This window comes from Pelodiscus sinensis, chromosome 1, assembly GCF_049634645.1.
Source record: "Pelodiscus sinensis isolate JC-2024 chromosome 1, ASM4963464v1, whole genome shotgun sequence".
Taxonomy (NCBI): domain Eukaryota; kingdom Metazoa; phylum Chordata; order Testudines; family Trionychidae; genus Pelodiscus; species Pelodiscus sinensis.
This window is the reverse complement of record NC_134711.1, coordinates 323,753,749-323,771,910: the sequence shown is the minus strand read 5'-3', so window position 1 is coordinate 323,771,910 and position 18,162 is coordinate 323,753,749. Positions and strand designations below refer to the sequence as shown.

The window sequence follows — 18,162 nt, the reverse complement described above, 5'->3', positions numbered from 1 at the left end:
GAATATAATCAAGGATCGTATGCATTGGTGCAGAATGCGGTTGAGTGTCAGTTTCCCCACACCAAACCACAAATCTCTTTCATTTTGCCACATAAGAGCTTCTTGTGGTTTGCCTCCTGCTGTTCAACAATACAGTCTTTACCGCTTCTGAACAGAGTTGCTCGTCTACCCCGAACCACTTATGAACCACGCTGTCAGGTGAAGGTTCTCTGGTTTGTTTGGCAGTAATCCCTGGTTCTGGAAGAGGAGGTCTGGGAAGAGAGGTAAGGGGCGTGGTGGTAATCGGGACATTCTGTGGAGGAATGGATACCACGGTTGTCTTGCCCATGCTGGCGCTAGAAGAATGACATGGGCTGAATCCTCTCTGATTTTCTGAATTACTCTCAGGATCAGCACTGTTGGTGGGAATGCATAGTGTAGAGTTGCTGTCCAACGGACTAGTAATGCATCGCCCAGAGTCTCCTTTCCCATGCCCCCTCTGGAGCAATAAAGATGACATTTTTTGTTCTTGTAGGTCGCGAAGAGGTCTACTTGTGGCATCCCCCAGAACCAGAAAATGTCTTCCAGGATGTCGGGACGAATTTCCCACTCGTGATTCTGAGGAAAAATTCTGCTCAGGACATCTGCCGTGACATTGCTCGTACCTGGTAAGTATGATGCTACCAGATTGGTACGGTTTCTTATACACCAGTTCCATAGGCGGACTGCTTGTGCACATAATCCGCGTGATCGCGCTCCTCCCTGCCGATTGATGTAGTACATAGCTGCTATGTTGTCCGTAAGTACGCGGACGGGTGCTCCAGCTATCAGTGAATGGAAATGCTTGCAGGTGAGAAATACGGCTTTCAGCTCTAGGAGGTTGATATGGGAGAGGGCCTCCAGTGCGGACCATCTGCCCTGTATGGAGAAACCTCCGATGTGTGCTCCCCAGCCCAAGAGGGAGGCATCCGTAGTCAACTGGTTCGACGGTTGCTGGCATTTGAACGGAACTCCTGCTAGCAGATTTCCTGGATGCAACCACCAACTCAGAGATCTGTGAACTAGAGGAGTAGGAGTTACTACTTTGTGCATGGAATGCTTCACCGGGATGTACACAGAAGTCAACCAATGTTGAAGGCAACGGAAATGAAGTCTGGCGTGCTGAACCACAGAGGTGGTAGCGGCCATATGGACCATAAGGCGGAGACAGGAAAGTACCGTAACCGTAGGTGCCTGGATGACTACTGTGGCTAGATCGTGCAAAAGTTGGAAGCGCTCCCGGGGTAAGTATGCACGGGACGCGATGGAATCGAGGCATGCGCCTATGAAATGTATAGCTTGCATGGGATCCGGCAAAGACTTCTTGTCGTTGATTATGAGGCCAAGCGAGCAAAATGTCTGTCTGACCAGCATCACCATGTGTTGGACTTCTTGACTGGACCTGCCCTTTATGAGGCAGTCGTCCAAATACGGAAATATGATTACATTCTTGCGTAGCAAGTGCACTGCTACTACCGCCAGAGTTTTTGAAAACACTCTGGGGGCAGAGGCAAGGCCAAACAGTAGCACTCGGTACTGGAAATGTTCGTTGCCGATAGTGAAACGGAGAAAACGCCTGTGATCTGGGTGTATGGCTATATGGAAGTAGGCGTCTTGTAGATCGAGGGCTGCGAGCCAATCGTCCTTCTTTAGTGACGGTAATATCTTGGCAAGGGTGACCATCTTGAACCTCTGATGGTGGAGGTATTTGTTCAATTTTCTCAGGTTGAGGATCGGCCTCCATCCTCTGGTCTTCTCTGTGAGAAAATACCTCGAATAGAAGCCCCTTCCTCTGAACTGGAGGGGTACGGGCTCTATGGCTCCTACGGAGAGCAAACGCTGTACCTCTTCTTTTAAGCGGCTCTCGTGAAAGGGGTCCCTGAAAAGGGATTCGTGGTGGATTTGTGGGTGGTATGGTAATGAAGGGGATAGAAAGCCCAGATGCCACCAGTTGTAATACCCAATGGTCTGATGTAATTGCCATCCATTGGTCTCGAAAAGGTCGAAGTCGATGGTGAAACAGAGGAATGTTTTGTCTTTGTTGTTGAGCCATCACAGAAGGTAGTCGTTGCAAGCCCTCGATCGAACCATCAAACGTGCTGCTTGGGATTTTGCTGGTTGTTTGAGCGGAATGGTTGGGACCGTTTGCGTTGAGGACGCTGTCTTTGGCGTGATTGATCTAGGCCTCGCTGCTGCTGTTGTTTCCTCTGATAAGGATAATTATACCGTTTCTGATACGGGTAATACTTCTTGCGCCGAAAGGGAGGTGTATACATTCTCAAGGTGTGGAGCGTCAACCGAGAATCTTTCCCGGAATGGAGTATCTCATCCGTTTTCTCTGCAAATAATTTGTTTTTATCGAAGGGGAGATCCTTGACTTTTGTGTGGAGCTCCTTTGGGACCGCCAAGGAGGCCAACCAAGAGGAGCGCCTCATTGTTATTGCAGTTGCCGTGGTTCGAGCTGCTGTATCCGCTGCATCCAAGGAGATCTGTAGACTCGCCCTGGATGCCGTAAAACCCTCCTGCACTAGGGATTTTAAGAGGGGGCGCTTGCTCTCTGGGAGGTATTGGAGCAGCTGAGATATTTTCTCATAGTTGTCAAAATTATGGTTCGATAATAGCGCTACATAATTAGAGATACGCAAAAGAAGGGTTGCTGAAGAGTAAACTTTTCTGCCAAATGTGTCCAATTTTTTAGGTGTAGTCTTATATTGTGGTGCTTTGGCCTGTTGCTGGGAGGCGTCCACCACTAAGGAGTTTGGCTGAGGGTGGTTGAAGAGAAATTCCAAGTTCTTGGATGGAACAAAATACTGTTTATCAGCTCTGCGACAAGTTGGGGCCACCGTAGCTGGTGTCTGCCAAATTGTGTCGGCTACCTCCATAATGGCTTCATCGATAGGAATGGCCATCTTTGCACTCTGTCTGGGGTGCAAATTCTTCAAGAGGCGGTGTTGTTTCGTTTGGGACTGCATTATCTGTATTTCCTGGGATTGCGCTACCCGCTTAAATAAATCCTGAAACTGCTTAAAATCATCCGGTGGGGATGAGTCCGGGGGAGAGACCGCCACATGTGAAGATGAAAGTGAAAGGCCAGGGGCTGGGTCTTCAGACTGATGATCATCCTGGTCAGACAACTGGCCATCTTCCAGGTCTGAGTGACGTGATGTTCCAGCTCAACTGCATGAGGGAGAAGCCAGGTCCCGGTCACAGTGCTGATACGCTGGAGAGTGCCTCGCCAATGGTGAACTGTAGCGCAAAGGGCGTTGGAAGTCATAGTGACGGGAGTGTGACTGTGGTGAGCATGGAGGAGAGCGATGACATTTGTAATAACACCTTGATGGATGAGGAGATGAGCACCTAGATGATCTATCGCTAGTATGTTGTCTGTCGTGCCCGTTGTGTGGAATGTAATAATAAGAACGGTCACATGATGGAGAATAGGATGGACGTCTATAGCAGCTCCTATAATGGGGGTGGCCATAAGGAGAGTCCCCTCTGTAATAAGTATAATGCCCGGGACTGTGACGTCGGTACCCATGATGCCGAGGCGAGCCATGCCCTCCTGGAGGAGAGGGGCCAGGTGAAAATCTTGGGGAAGAAGAAAGATGCATGCTCCGTCCCTGAACTGGTACAGGCACCTCTGATTGGGGAAGAGCTCCTAGGTCTGGCTGCTGCTCTGGTGCTGGTACGCTTGTCAGCTGTTGCTGGGACGCTGCCTCCCCCGGTGCCGGGGCTGCCTGTAACTGACAAGCTCCACGCGGCATCTGCATAGTTGGCTGAGGGGATGACGGCAAGGGAGAGGTTTTCCCAAATGCAGGAGGCACAGTAGGGGATATGCTCCTGTCAACAGCTGCCTGTTGTGGGGAGGAGAGCGGTGCCGGTGCACACCGATTGCCCGCACTGCAGCTGACTTCGGCGCCGGCAACATTGCTGGCTGAGATGCTGGTGCCGGTAGAGGTCTTTGAGCCTTAGGCTTTTTCGTGGGGCTTTGTTGAGGAGCAGTGCAGTGCCGGCTGCTTCTTAGCAGAGGCTGTGCTTGCCGGCACCGAGGCTGCGTCCAATGCTGAATGCGCTTTCTGAGGCGCCACAGCCTTATTCTCCCTCGTCCCTGATCCCGATGAAGAGGATCGTGGGACAGATTCAGAGGGAGCACAATCACCCACCACCAATATATCGGGTGGCAGGGATCTAGCTGGGGAGATCCTTAGCCTTTTCTCCCTTAAGTCCGGGGACGAAATCCGTCTCTTAGGGGTTCTGTCCCTCTGTTCGAAGGTTTCTGCCCTGGGGTCCAGTGCCTTATCGAGGAGAAACATCTTGAGCCTCATCTCTCTGTCACGCCGAGTACGGGCTGTCATTTTTGAACAATGCCCACAGGTATGGGGAGTGTGGCTCTCCCCCAGGCAACGTATACAGAGCGAATGCCCATCTGAGGTAGGCATTGGATCACTGCAGAGGCTACATTTCTTAAAGCCCAGAGATCCAGGCATGGTGTTTGTCAGCTTCCTTCTGCGAGGGTTTTTTTTTTTTTTAAACTTATCCGCAGTTGGTAACTGCAGGGAGCCGCTGTAAGCCGTGGCTTTAGTGAGGTGTTAAGAGGCTTGCTTTTTTCCTTTTTTTTTTTTTTTTTTTTTTTTTTAGTAGATAAGATCAAAGGACAACAAAAGAACTCTAACTATATACAATTAACTAAGTAACTACAGGTTCCCTGAGGGAAGGAGAACTACTGTGAGGAGAGAGATCAGAAGCTCCTTCTGTGTTCAGGGACCGTTAAGAGGAACTGACAGGGAAGCCGGGTGCGCGCGAAGATCAAAGAGCGCAAACGGCGCGAGCTGCACCCTGCGCATGCGCACCCGGCTAGAAACAGCTATACAAAGCATCCGAGCTGCAGTGCGGGATGAGCCCAACACCATGAGTGGAGCACCCACGGGGACCACTCGAAGAGGAAGGGCCAGATCCAGGCAAACCAGTGGCTGCATCTGGCCCCTGGGCCTTAGGTTCCCCACCCCTGGTCTAACTGATTGCCAGATTTGAGGTCAGGAAGGAACTTGTTCACAGATCAGATTAGCAGGGTCATGGGGGTTATTTGGTTTTTATTTTACTTCCTTTGGAAGGGGCATGAATCATCAACTAAGGTCACTTAGACATCTTTCACCTAGTCTCTTCCCTGCTATTGCAAGGGTCTTAGTAACACCTTGGTCCCTTCTATTGTCGGTCTGTGGGACACAATAGTCTTGTGAGGATTGAAATGCTTTGGTCTGACTCAAGTTACTGTGCTTAATATAGGGATATCTTAATTAAATTGTATGTAATATACAGAATGTGAAGCTTAACCATCATTCTATGCTTAAAATCTATGAACTGAATTACTAGCAAAGCATTAATTAAATTATCAATTTTTAAAGTGTAAGTATTGCAAAATATATTTCACATACTTTGACAGTAGCTACTGAGGGAAAATTAGTGCAGAGATTGTCTCCATATGAATATCCATCATATTCATAAGCTCCACCACTGTAATACAAAATACAGAAAAAAAGATATAGACTATTCCATTAATATTCATCTGTTCTCTACAGCTATAAATGCATTCAGTCTAAATATAAAGAGTAATAATATAAACCTATGGTTAGAGCTATAAGAAGACACTTTATTCTTACCTGTATATTCATCTTTTCGTAACATAAATACCCACCAATACAGATTCCCTTAGGCCTGCTCTATACTAGACCAGGCAGATCAGTTTTAAGGTACGCAACTCCAGCTATGCAAAATGTGTAGCTGGAGTTGGCTTACCTTACACTGAGGTGTGGAGGTGTCCACACAGCGGGAGACCTATGGGAACACATGCTCCTGTCAGCTTCCCTTACTCCTCACAGAATGACGATGCCATCAGGGGCTGCTTTCAGCATTCATTTTATGGGTCTACATTAGAACAGCTAAATCGAATGATAGAAGATCGACATCTGGAAGGTCAAACTTCTCGCTAGTGTAGCCTAGGGATGTAATAGTGTAATCGATTAACCGATTAACCAACAAGCAAAAGCTTATAGGATATTGCTATAGACTACACACATTTCCCCCTTCCCCCACCACCAGTAAATTTTTTAAGCAGGCTAGCCAGCAGCTCATCTCAGTCCTGGCTTGCGATGCGTCCAGGACCTACCCCCGCTGTAGCTCTGCATTTAAAGTATATTAGGAGCTGGGTGGGCAGGCAGCCTGGCTCAGTTCTGGCTCACGCTGGATCTGGGAGCTCAGACCCTCCCACCACTAGACAGGGGCTGCTGCCACCCCGTGCTGCTGCCTCTGATACAGAGGCAGCAGCGTGGAGTGTCAGGGGGCTCCTCAGGAGTGAGGCCGGAGTGCACTGGCTGCCAGCCCTGCCCTCGGGGACTATAGAATAGTCGACTAACCGATAAGAATTCATGAGGTTATTCGACTATTCATTTAACCAGTATTTAAGTGTAGACATGTCTTACTGACTAAAAGTCTGCCCCTAAGAATGAACTGGAAACATCTCTGCTGAAACATATTTCACTGGCAGCAGTGACAATCAATGTTCCCTCTAATCTTTTCTATCCATGTATGTATATTTTCCACCTACTTGCGGGATAATTTTTATATGTGTACTGAGACATGTACAAATGTGCACCACCAGGGCCAGCCTGAGCCATTCATGTGCTCCGGGCCCCAGGAGCGTGGTGCATGCGCAGCCCCACCCAAGGGTGCCCGGCGTATGCGTGGCCCCGCCCTCATGCGGTATGGCAGCCCCGTGCGGTGCCCCCTACAATGGGGTGCCCCGGGCAGTAGCCTGGTCAGCCCGCACCTTGGACCGGCTCTATGCACCACCAATAGAAACACAAAACCCAGCTGTGGGCACTCTGCTAATTGGTTGGGCAGCATTTGAATCTCCTGAGTGACCATCCAAGTGCTCACCTTATAAGGAATACTGGTGATCATGTTAAAATTGTAGCTAGTTATGTGATTCCATATTAAAATATTAATCACTTTAATTAGGATAAATATACATAATCAGAGTGCAGTTGTCCCATTCTCATATACATAGGGCCAGAACTTAGCTGGTGTGATTTGGTACACCTCCCAGTTTAGCTATACCAAGCTATATGTGATGATCTCACACAAATTGCCTTCACTATTGGGGAACTTGTTTACAGTAGTATAGAAAAGGGGCCATTAAACTGTTTTTAGAAACATGATCACTTGCACGGGTTTATCATCAACCAATACATTAAAAGCAAGAGGAAGTCCAAGAACAGGCTAGACCTGCTACTCAACGGGAGAGAGGTGGGGGACAAATGACAGAAATGCTAAATGACTTTTTTGTTTCCGTTTTAATAAAAAAATGAATAGCTATTGCACATTATGAATGCCAGTGAAAATAAGGTAGGATTTGAGGCTAAAATAGGAAAAGAACAAGTTAAAAATTACTTAGACAAATTAGATCTCTACAAGTCAGCAGGGCCTGAGGAAATACATCCAAGAATATTCAAGAAACTGACTGAGGAGCTGTCTCATTAGTGACTACCTTTGAAAACTCAGGGAACACAGCAGCGTTCCCTCTACAGCCCCAAAAGAGACCATCAGGTGCCATGCACCTCCTGATTATTCCAGCTGCCTAATAGGGTTGGCAGATGTTCAGTTTTCCACTGGAACACCTGGTCAAAAAGGGACCTTGGTGGCTCCATTCAGTACCACTGACTAGGCTGGTAAAAGTCTGACTGTGCAGCAGAGTTGGCAAGTTCCCTTCCTGGCTCCACATGGCTCCCCAAAAGCGGCGGGCATGTCTCTCCAACTCATAGGTGGAGGGGCAGCTACAGGGACACCATGCTGTTGGCTCTGCAGCTCCCATTGGCTGGGAACTGTGGCCAGTAGGAACTGTGGGGGCAGCACTTGGGGCAGGAGCTGCACGTGGAGATTCTGTAACCACCCCTCCATGTAAAAGCCAGAGCGACATGCCAGCCACTTCCCCAGAGCTGCCTGAGATCAGCTTCCCTGGACTCTGCTCCTCACGTCTTCTCTTGCACCCCAATTCCCTTCCCCAGCCCTGAGTCCTCACCCATACTCTGACCCCCTTAGCCACAGCCCAGAAGTTTCTCCCACACCCAAAACCTCTCATCCCAGCCTCACATCAGAGCCTGCACCCCCAGCTGGAGCACTCACTCCCTTCCACATCCTAATCCCGTACCACAGCTCAGAGCTACCCTTCAAGCCCTGTAGCAGTGCATCTTGTTAATTGGCCCTGGCTTTAATATTCTTTCATACCTATGGTAATTTTGAAAAATATATATCTAGGTATTTTGTTTCTACTGATGGTGCACATCACCTCATTACTGGTGCACATAAAATTCATGGATGGAAAAAAAATCACTGGAGGTTTTTAAGAACAGGTTAAACATACACCAGTGCTCTAGTTATTACTTTGTCCTGCCTTGACTGAAACAGACTGGACTAGCCACCTTTTTGAGTTTCCTTCCAGTCTTATCTTCTACCATTCAATGAAGTCTACTTTGCAATGTTTGATAACAGCATACAGATGCAACCAGCTTGTAGCCTAAGCCATAAAACATCAGGACTACATCTAGACTACATCCCTTTTTCGGAAAAGGGATGTAAATTAGACCTATCGCAATAGCTAATGAAGCAGGGATTTAAATCTTCCGCTCTTCATTAGCATAAAAATGGCTGCTGCTTTTTTTCGTCATAGAGCTTTGTCGCAGAAAAGCACCAGTCTAGATACTGATCTTTCGAAAAATAAAGCCTTTTCCGAAAGATCCCTTATCCCTTATTTCAAGACGTAGCCCATGTGTTTCTAGCATCTGGTTTTGCTAGAGGATATCTGACAGGTAATTTGATTCAAGAAGTTGCCTTCAAAAAATCCTGGCACTCAAGCTTGAGATGACGGAGCTGTTGCTCTGACTACTCCTACTCTAGTTGTTGGTATGTAAGACAATAAAAATGGCCACATGGCACAGACTAGACAGAGGTCCATCTTGTTCAGTATCCTGTCTTTGAACAGTGGCTGGTACCAGATGCATCAGTGCAAGTGAGCAGAACAATTGCATCCCTGATCACCTTAACTCATAGCCACTGTTGGGTTTCTCCACTATGAACTTATATAATTATTTTGAACCAACTTATGCTTTTGGCCTTTGCAACATCATCTGGCAATGAGTTTCACAGGATGACTGTGGGTTATGTGAAGAAATGGTAAATTATCTTTATTTTAAACCTGCTGCCTGTTAATTTCATTAGGTGATCCCTTCAAGTTATGTGAAGGGATAAACAACATTTTCTCCACACCATTTATGATTTTATAGAAATCTATCATAGCCTTCATTAGTCATCTCATTTCTAAGCTAACCCATCCCCAATATTTTTGATTTGCCTTCATATGGAAGCGGTTTCATATTCTTAATATTTTTTTTCTGTCCTCTGCACTTTTTTCAATTATAACATATCTTTTTGGAGTGGGTTGACCAGAACTACACACAGTATTCAAGGTGAGGGTCTCTCACAGATTTTATATCGTGATATTATAATAATTTCTCTTATTAGCTATCCGTTTCCTAATGGTTCCCAAATTTCTGTTAGCTTATTTGACTGCTGCTACTCATGGGGCAGATGCTTTCAGAAACCTATCCATGATACCAAGATCTCTTTCCTGAATTATAATAGCTAATTTAGATACCATTACTTTGTAGGTACATTTGCAGTTATGTTTCCAATGTTTATTACTTTGCATTTATCAGCATTGAATTTCATTTGCCATTTTGTTGCCCAGTCACCCAGTTGTGTGAGATCTTTTTATAATTCTTCGCAGTCATCTTTGTACTGGCTTCTTGCCTCTGATGTCCTTAAAAATTGCAAAGTCTCAGAGAGGTAGCCATGTTAGTCTTTAACTTTAAAAACAACAAGAAGTCCCATGGCACCTTAGAGACTAACAAAAATTTATAGAATCATGAACTTTTGTGGGTAAAACCTACTTCATCAGATGAGTTGGTGTGGAAATAATAGAAACCAAGATATATATATGACAGCAAAAGAAGTGCCTGTCAACTGTAGAAACTGTGTTAATGAGGATAATTAAATGGTCTGGATGTGTCCCATTCATAGCCTTTGATGTGAAAATGCAGATGTTAAAGGCAGGGGAAATTAGTTTTGTAATGAGTTAACCACTTAATGTCTTTATTCAAGTCTAGGGTAACAGTGTCAAATTTGTTGATGAATTCCAGTTCTGCAGTCTTTCTCTCTGTAATCAGGGCTGACTTATCCATTAGGCACAGTAGGCACAGTGCCTAGGGCCCACGATACTTTTAGGGACCCATAAAAATGTTTTAATTTCTTTTAAAATCAGAAGGAAAAAAATGAACTTTTAGGGTCGGAGAAAATGTTTTAATTTTTTTCTCACATCAGAAAAAAATGAAACTTTTAGGGCCCATGAAAATCTATCAAATTTTGCCTAAAACAGAAAAAAATAAAATGTTGAAGTATTTAAAGTTATATCAAAAATAATTTTTAATATTTTTTTTATGGAGGAAGGGGCCCACGAAGGCAAAAGTGCCTAAGGCCCATGAAAGTCATAATGCAGTCCGGTTTGTAATTGGTGGTGAAATTCCTTTGTAGAAGAAAGGCTACTTTTAAATCCATGATTGCATGACAAGGCAGGTTAAAATGTTCCCCTACAAGTTTATGTGTGTTAACATTTCTGATGTCTGATTTGTGTCCATTTATCCTTTGTCGCAGACTGTACAGTTTGGCCAGCATACATGGCAGAGGGGCTGGTACACGATTTCCTATATCACATTAAATGATGTGCAGCTGTAATTAAGGTGAAGCACTCAATTGTAAGCACCTCCAGAGGGTTACCACTTCTTGGGGAGGCTCACATATACTGAATCAAACTGGGTTTTCAGAAATCAACATACAAAGAAAAGCCTTTGTGCTTAAATCTGTTTATTTTTATTATGCTTTCTCTGTAATGTATTTACCTTAAAAATAAATATACTTGCTTAGAAAAAATTGTGTGGTTACTTGTAACTGCTGGAAATATACTGTTCATACCCCTCAGATAGAAAGCAAAGCATAAGTCCTGGTTGCTAGGGAAACTGGCTTTCTAGGGTTATAACAGGCACATTTAGACTAGAAACAAGGCATATATCTTTAACCACTGGACAAATTATTATAGGTTGTGATGGATTCTCCATCACTGTCTATCAAGACTAGACATTTTTCTAAAAGATATGCTCTAGTTGAAAGAGGAATCAATACAGGTAGTCTTCTGACCTGTGTCATGCAGGTTACACAAAATGATCACAAATGGGTGTTTCTGGATTTAAAAATTACCCACCATTCTTAGAGTATGTCTACACTGTAATTAGATTTCAGCTGACTTAGGTTCACAGGGTTCAGGCAGCGAGATGGAAATTGCAGCGTAGATGTTGCAGTTCAAGCTGCAATCTGAGCTCTGAGACCCTCTCACCTCACAGGACCCTAGAGCCTGTGCTTGACCCCAAGCCCAGAAGTCTGCACTATAATTAAGCAACTTTACGGCCCACGCTCCATGATCCTGAGTAACTTAGCATGGGCTAACTGTGAGTTTTCAATTATACTATAGACCCATCCTTTTTACAAGCTAGTGCCATACATCCTCATGTTACTGCACTACCTTTGTACCCAGTGCTACAATGGCCAGTTAGGTTACACTGGAGAATTAGGGATACCATTTTGAGGTTATTTTTTTCTAATTTCCGAATAGAATCTTGCAAAATATTTCAAATACCTAATTAATAAGTGTAATTCACATATTGTTACAGATTAAAATAAATGTCTTACACGATTAATTCTGTGTGGTCGAAATGTGCCCGGTGCCGAAGGAACTTTTGAACATAGTTTAAAAAAAATCCAACAACCTGATCCAAAAGGTGAGTAATTGTTATAAGGTCCTTTTCATTCCAGATCTCTAATCCAATCAGTATAACGTGAAGACCAAATGGACGGTACATCTAAAAACATAATATTAACTATTAAAAAGATGTAATCCACATGTAATACTTTTAAGATACTGTCCTTAATGGATGCACATTGTTAGTGTCCCTCCCCATATTGGCATCATCAGTAGCTGCAGGATTCAGCTTAAAATCACAATGTTAAAGGGAGGCTCATTGATGTGAAAATATTGTGTCTAGCTGGAAAAAATGTTTGCATATCATAATTACAAACAGTACTTGTATAGACTCCCTTTACTAAAGGAGCCTCTGACTTTTACTTTGTGCTGCAATCTAGCTCTAGAGACTACAACTCCCATGAGCCCGTGGGAAAAAGGAGGGAAAAACGGCTGTCTTCCCTTCAGGGAGACGGTTGGTGGGCTCCATTTTGGAGAGAGGAGCCAGATTGCTAGTGTGGAGCCTTTTCCAGTCCTGGAGCTGCTGCTGGAAACTAGAGCCTGTTGCTGAGAGCCTGCTGGGGCTTGAATCTAGCAGGCTGCTTCAGGGGCTGTTGGTGATTATCCCTGGAGAGGAGAGACTCTGGCCATGCCTGTGGCTAAGAAGGGCCTGAAGAAACCTGCATAGAAGGTACTGTGAGTACTTCTGGCTGTTTGAGAAAGTGGTGCCTGGGACGGAGCACGGAAAGCAAACTGACTCTGGGTCCAAAGAGAGGCAGAGTGATCTGCACAGTGAACAGAGCTGCTGGACTGCCTTGCCTGGACTGGCTGCTTAGTTTGGACTGACACACAGGGTGTGTCTAGACTATAGGGTTTTTTAAAAAAGAGTGGCCTTTTTTCAAAAACACTTCCCCTGCATGTAGACTACCGTCGAGTTCTTTCGAAATTAAATCGAAAGGAAGTGAAGTTACTCACCTCCAGTGCAGTAACTGTCGTTCTTCGAGGTGGTGTCCCCGAAGGTGCTCCACTATGGGTGCTGGGCTTGCCCCGGCGCCGCAGACAGAGACTTGTCATTAGCAGTGTCTGGCCGGACCACGCATGTGCCGTGGGCTCGCGGCTTTCACGCTCTTTCTGTCGCGCGGTCCGGCCCCTCCGCCAGTTCCTCGAAACCACCTCAGAGTCTGTAAGAGACAAGCAGAGAGAGAGAGAGGACTCCGAAGCGGGGCGGAGGGCGGGTAGTGAAGCACCCGCGGGGACACTACCTCGAAGAACGACAGTTACTGCACCAGAGGTGAGTAACTTCGCTTTCTTCTTCGGGGATGTCCCCGCGGGTGCTCCACTATGGGTGACTGCGTAGCGGTAGTCGCCAAAAACGGAAGGAGGGCAAGGAGACCCTATTTATCCGCCGTGGAGAGCACCACAGTCGCCACTGCCCCATCTGAGTGAGAGAGAGAGAGAGAATAATGCTTAGCGAAGGTCCCATGAGAGGACCAGGTCGCTGTTCCGCAAATGTCCTTCAGAGATACGCCCCTGTGGAATGCTGTAGATGTGGCCATGTCTCTAGTGAAATGAGCGTGTGGTTGGGACAGAAGGGGCAACCCTCTCGTTGCGTACGATTGCACTATGCATGCGGTTACGAGATTTGAGATTCTCTGGGAAGATAGACGTTGACCCTTTGATCTGTGTGCCAGGGAGACGAATAAATGGTCCGTAAGCCTGAATGATTTAGTACGATCTATGTAAAATGCTAAGGCCCTGCGGATGTCCAAGGAATGTAGGGCCGCGTCTCGTGGCGAGGCATGGGGCTTCGGGAAAAAGGTTGGCAAGATGACTGGTTCATTAACGTGGAAATTGGAGACAATCTTGGGTAGGAACCTCAGATGTAATCTCAAGACTACCCCATCGCTACGGAAAATCGTATATGGTGGAATGGCCATCATGGCGGAAAGCTCGCTAACCCTGCGTGCAAAGGTTATTGTGAGCAGGAAAACCGTTTTCAGAGTGAGGAATTGTAAGGATACGGTCGCCAGAGGCTCGAACGGTGGCCTCATTAGGGCGTCGAGTACCACGTCCAGGCTCCACACAGGAGGGACTGGGTTACGTGGTGGGTCCATATTGATAAGGCCCTTGAGAAATCGTTTAGTCGTAGGATGGGCAAAGATAGAAACGCCATCTATAGGTGGTGTGAATGCTGATATTGCTGCGAGGTGCACCCTGATGGAGGCTAACGCAAGACCCTTGTTTTTTTGGTGCCGTGCATAGTCCAGTACGGAGGAAATGGATGGACGTGTCAGATCGTGGTGGTTCGAGGTACACCAGGAGGCGTATCTGTGCCACTTGTGAAGGTAAGTTTTCCTCGTGGTTTGTCGCCTACTTTGTACTAGGACGTGTTGGACTGCGGCAGAGCAGAGAGATTCACATGGGTTCAGCCAGTTAGGAACCATGCTGTTAGGTTCAGCATTTGTATCTGGGGATGTTTCAGGTGTCCTTGGGCTTGTGTGAGGAGGTCGTGGAGAGGCAGAAGGCGGATCGGTGTCCGCACAGAGAGGTGGTGCAGGAATGGAAACCAGTGCTGGCGAGGCCAATCTGGGGCTATGAGGATTAGCGTAGCCCTGTCCGCCTTCAGCTTCTGAAGGACCTTGGGAATGAGAGGAAATGCATAAAGGAGGGGTCCGCGCCAAGTCATGAGGAAGGCATCCCCTAGAGATGCGTGGCCCAGGCCCGCTCTGGTGCAGAACTTGCGGCATTTTGTGTTGGCAGGACTTGCGAAGAGGTCCACTCGGGGAGTCCCCCAACGTTGGAAGATGTCGTGTAATATGCTGTCGTGCATTTCCCATTCGTGTTTCGAGTGGAAGTGTCTGCTCAGGAAGTCTGCCGTCATGTTTGTGGTGCCAGGTAAGTAGGATGCCAAAGGAGTCAACCCGTGGCGAATGCACCAGTTCCAAAAGCGGATAGCTTCCATGCATAGCGAACGGGAGCAAGCGCCGCCCTGGCAATTTACGTAGTACATGGCTGCGATGTTGTCTGTAAGTATCGTCACAGTGGTATTCCAAATGTAGACGAGGAAGGATTTGCATGCGTTGAAAATAGCATGAAGCTCTAGGAGGTTTATGTGCAACCTTGCTTCTCATGGGGACCATTGGCCTTGTACCGAGAGGGAACCCATGTGGGTCCCCCAGCCTAGTAGGGAGGCGACTGTTGTGATTTGGTGGAGAGGCTGCTGCGGGTGAAATGGTACACCTGACAGCAGGTTTGTGTGGCTGGTCCACCATCGGAGTGATTGAAGAACGCCAGGTGGCGGTGTAATGGGCCTGTGGAGATCGTATCTGGTGTGGTGGTATACGAGGGTCAGCCAGTGCTGAAGGGCACGCAGGTGTAGTCTGGCGTATTTCACCACGTAAGTTGTGGCGGCCATGTGGCCCATGAGTCTGAGACATGTGATGAGTGGAACGGTGGGGCTCACAGTGATGGTGCAAATGAGGTTCTGGATGGCCTGAAACCTTTGCAACGGTAGGAACGCTCTGCCAGCAAGTGAGTCCAGACAGGCCCCAATGAACTCGATGTCCTGAGTGGGATGCAAGACGGACTTCTTCTCGTTGAGGAGGAGTCCGAGCGATCGAAAGACTTGCATCGTGAGGTGAACCATGTGGGAGATCTCGTGTGCCAAAGCGCCTTTGAGCAGGCAATCGTCCAGATAAGGGAAGATGAGCACCCCTTGGCGTCGGAGAAAGGCCGTGACCGCGGATAGGACCTTTGAGAACACCCTGGGGGCTAAGGATAGCCCGAAGGGGAGGACCTTGTATTGAAAATGGTCCTTCGCCACGACAAAGCGCAAGAACCTTCTGTGAGCAGGGTGGATAGGGTCGTGGAAATAGGCGTCCTGGAGGTCGAGGGCAGCAAACCAGTCCTGTGGATTTAAAATAGGGATTATGGCAGCTAACGTTGTCATTTTGAATCGTTGTTTCCCGAGAAATTTGTTCAGATGACGGAGGTCTAGGATAGGGCGCCAGCCTCCGGACCTTTTCTGGGTGAGGAAATAGTGAGAGTAAAAGCCCCTGTTCCTGAAGTTCTTCGGAACTGGCTCTATGGCACCCAGAGAGAGAAGGCGGGTGACCTCTAGTCTGAGGAGGGTTTCGTGAGAGGGGTCCCTGAAGAGGGATCGGGTGGGAGGGGTGGTTGGTGGGATGGCTATGAGAGGGATAGGATAGCCGAACTGAACAATCTCGAGGACCCATTTGTCCATGGTGATTTTTGCCCATTGATGAAGAAAGGGTCTTAGACGGTAGTGGAATATCTGGGTTGAACGATTCACGGTGCTGCCTGTGGCTGTGTGCTCGCCCTCGACCAACACATCAAATCTGTTGCTTGCTGTTGGAAGTCATGTTCGTTCTGCTGTTCAGGTTTCGGCGTTGTTGAGGCCTCCGGCGAGAACGCTGGTTGTCAAAAGGCCTCTGTTGTTGGTGCTGCTGTTGCCACTGGGCTGTATCTACACTGGGCCACTTATTCCAGAAAATCAGCCGCTTTTACGGAATAAGCTGCGAGCTGTCTACACTGGCCCTTGAATTTCCAGAAAAGCAACGACGCTCTACTGTACAAAATCAGCCGCTATTCTGGAAAAACTATTCTGCTCCCGCGCGGGCATAAGTCTTTATTCCGGAACACTGTTCCGGAAAAGGGCCAGTGTAGACAGCCCAGTAGTCTTTTCCGGAAAAAAGCCCCGATCACGAAAATGGCGATCGGGGCTCTTTTCCGGAAAAGCGCGTCTACATTGGCCACAGATGCTTTTCCGGAAAAAGGGCTTTTCCGGAAAAGCAGCCTGCCAATGTAGACGCTCCTTTTCCGGAAAAACTGAAAATGGAATAGTATTCCGTTTTAAGCAGTTCCGGAAATTCATGCCAGTGTAGACAAAGCCCTGGTGTCTAATGTAGGGGTAATCATATCTGCGCTGATAGGGTGAGTACCGACGTCTCTTTAAGGGGGGCGTATACATCACCAGAGTTTGCAGGGTTTTCCGAGAGTCTTTAGAGGAGTGCAGGATTGCATCCGTGGTCTCTGCAAAGAGCTTATCCTTGTCAAAGGGTAAGTCCTCGACTTTTGTCTGCAGTTCCTTTGGAACTCCTGCCGCTTGAAAGAAGCTCTATGCATAACAATAGCCGTAGCGGCAGAGTGAGCAGCAGTATCAGCCACGTCCATGGCCATCTGGAGGGATGTTCTCGCTGATGTGTAGCCCTCTTGGATGAGTGATCTCAGGATCGATCTTTTTGAATCGGGGAGATGATTCATGAGAGAAGTGAGGCGTGAAATTGTATCGAAGGAATGGTTGGAAAGATGCGCCAAGTAATTGGCGATTCTGAGGAGTAAAGTCACTGAGGTGTATACCTTTCTGCCCAGGACATCAAGCGTCCTTACGTCTTTATCAGAGCTCTGGTGTTTGAGGTGAGGGGCTCTAGATCTCTGCTGAGCTGCGTCGACTACTAAAGAGTTAGGCTGTGGATGGGCGAAGAGGAATTCCATGCCCTTTGGTGGCACGAAATATTTCTTGTCGGCTCTTTTGTTGGTGGGAACGGCTAACGCTGGAGCATGCCACACTTCGTCAGCCAGTTCCAGGATGCCTTCGTCGAGAGGGATGGCGAGGCGTGAACTGTGTCGCGGTTGGAGATTCCTAAAAAGCTTGTGTTGCTTATCTTTGAGCTCTTGTAGGGGAATCTCCTGTATAATCGCTACCCGTTTAAATAATTCTTGGAATTGATGGAGGTCGTCTAGAGGAGAGCTGTCGTCGGGGTTCACTGCATCCTCCGGAGGAGATGAGACCGGAATGGAAGACCCCGAGGCATGGTGCACGAAGGGAGTATGTTCCGGCTCTGAAGAGTGGTGAGATGGAAGCTGGAGTGGCTGCCATACCGATAATGGTACGGGGAGCAGGGCAAGCAGGAGCGGAGGTGTGATGCCCTAGAGGAGGCAGGAGAGGCAGAGAGATGTCTGCACTGGTGCCTGCAATGGGGAGATGCAGCAGCCAGAAAGGGGGAGGGCAGTCTCGACGAGCTGCGCGGAGAGCGGCACCGATGAGAGGACCGGCGTGGGGATCGCAGCACCGGCAGAGGAGAGGACAGTGCTGGGGAGAAGAAGCGGGAACTGGAGTATCTGTGGCGGCGTGGGGAATGGAAAGCAGCAGCAGGGCTCTGGGGTGACTGAACTGCGGTATGCGCTGAAGCGCTAGCCGCTGAATTACTCAGCTCCTGGTGCGG

The 18,162-nt window shown here is 47.6% G+C and overlaps 1 protein-coding gene across 6 annotated transcripts in view; it reads right to left on the bottom strand.

Annotated features, from left to right (window-relative positions):
* LOC106732314 (disintegrin and metalloproteinase domain-containing protein 20-like) overlaps positions 1–18,162 on the bottom strand; it is a 106,479-nt gene that overhangs the window by 59,276 nt on the left and 29,041 nt on the right. For all 6 annotated transcript variants that reach the window (XM_025186913.2, XM_025186918.2, XM_025186915.2 and 3 more), the window contains 2 exons: positions 11,869–12,038; positions 5,451–5,529 (listed from right to left, as the gene is read on the bottom strand). In XM_025186913.2, coding sequence (XP_025042698.2) covers positions 5,451–5,529; positions 11,869–12,038 — 249 coding nt within the window. The remainder of the gene's footprint in view (positions 1–5,450; positions 5,530–11,868; positions 12,039–18,162) is intronic.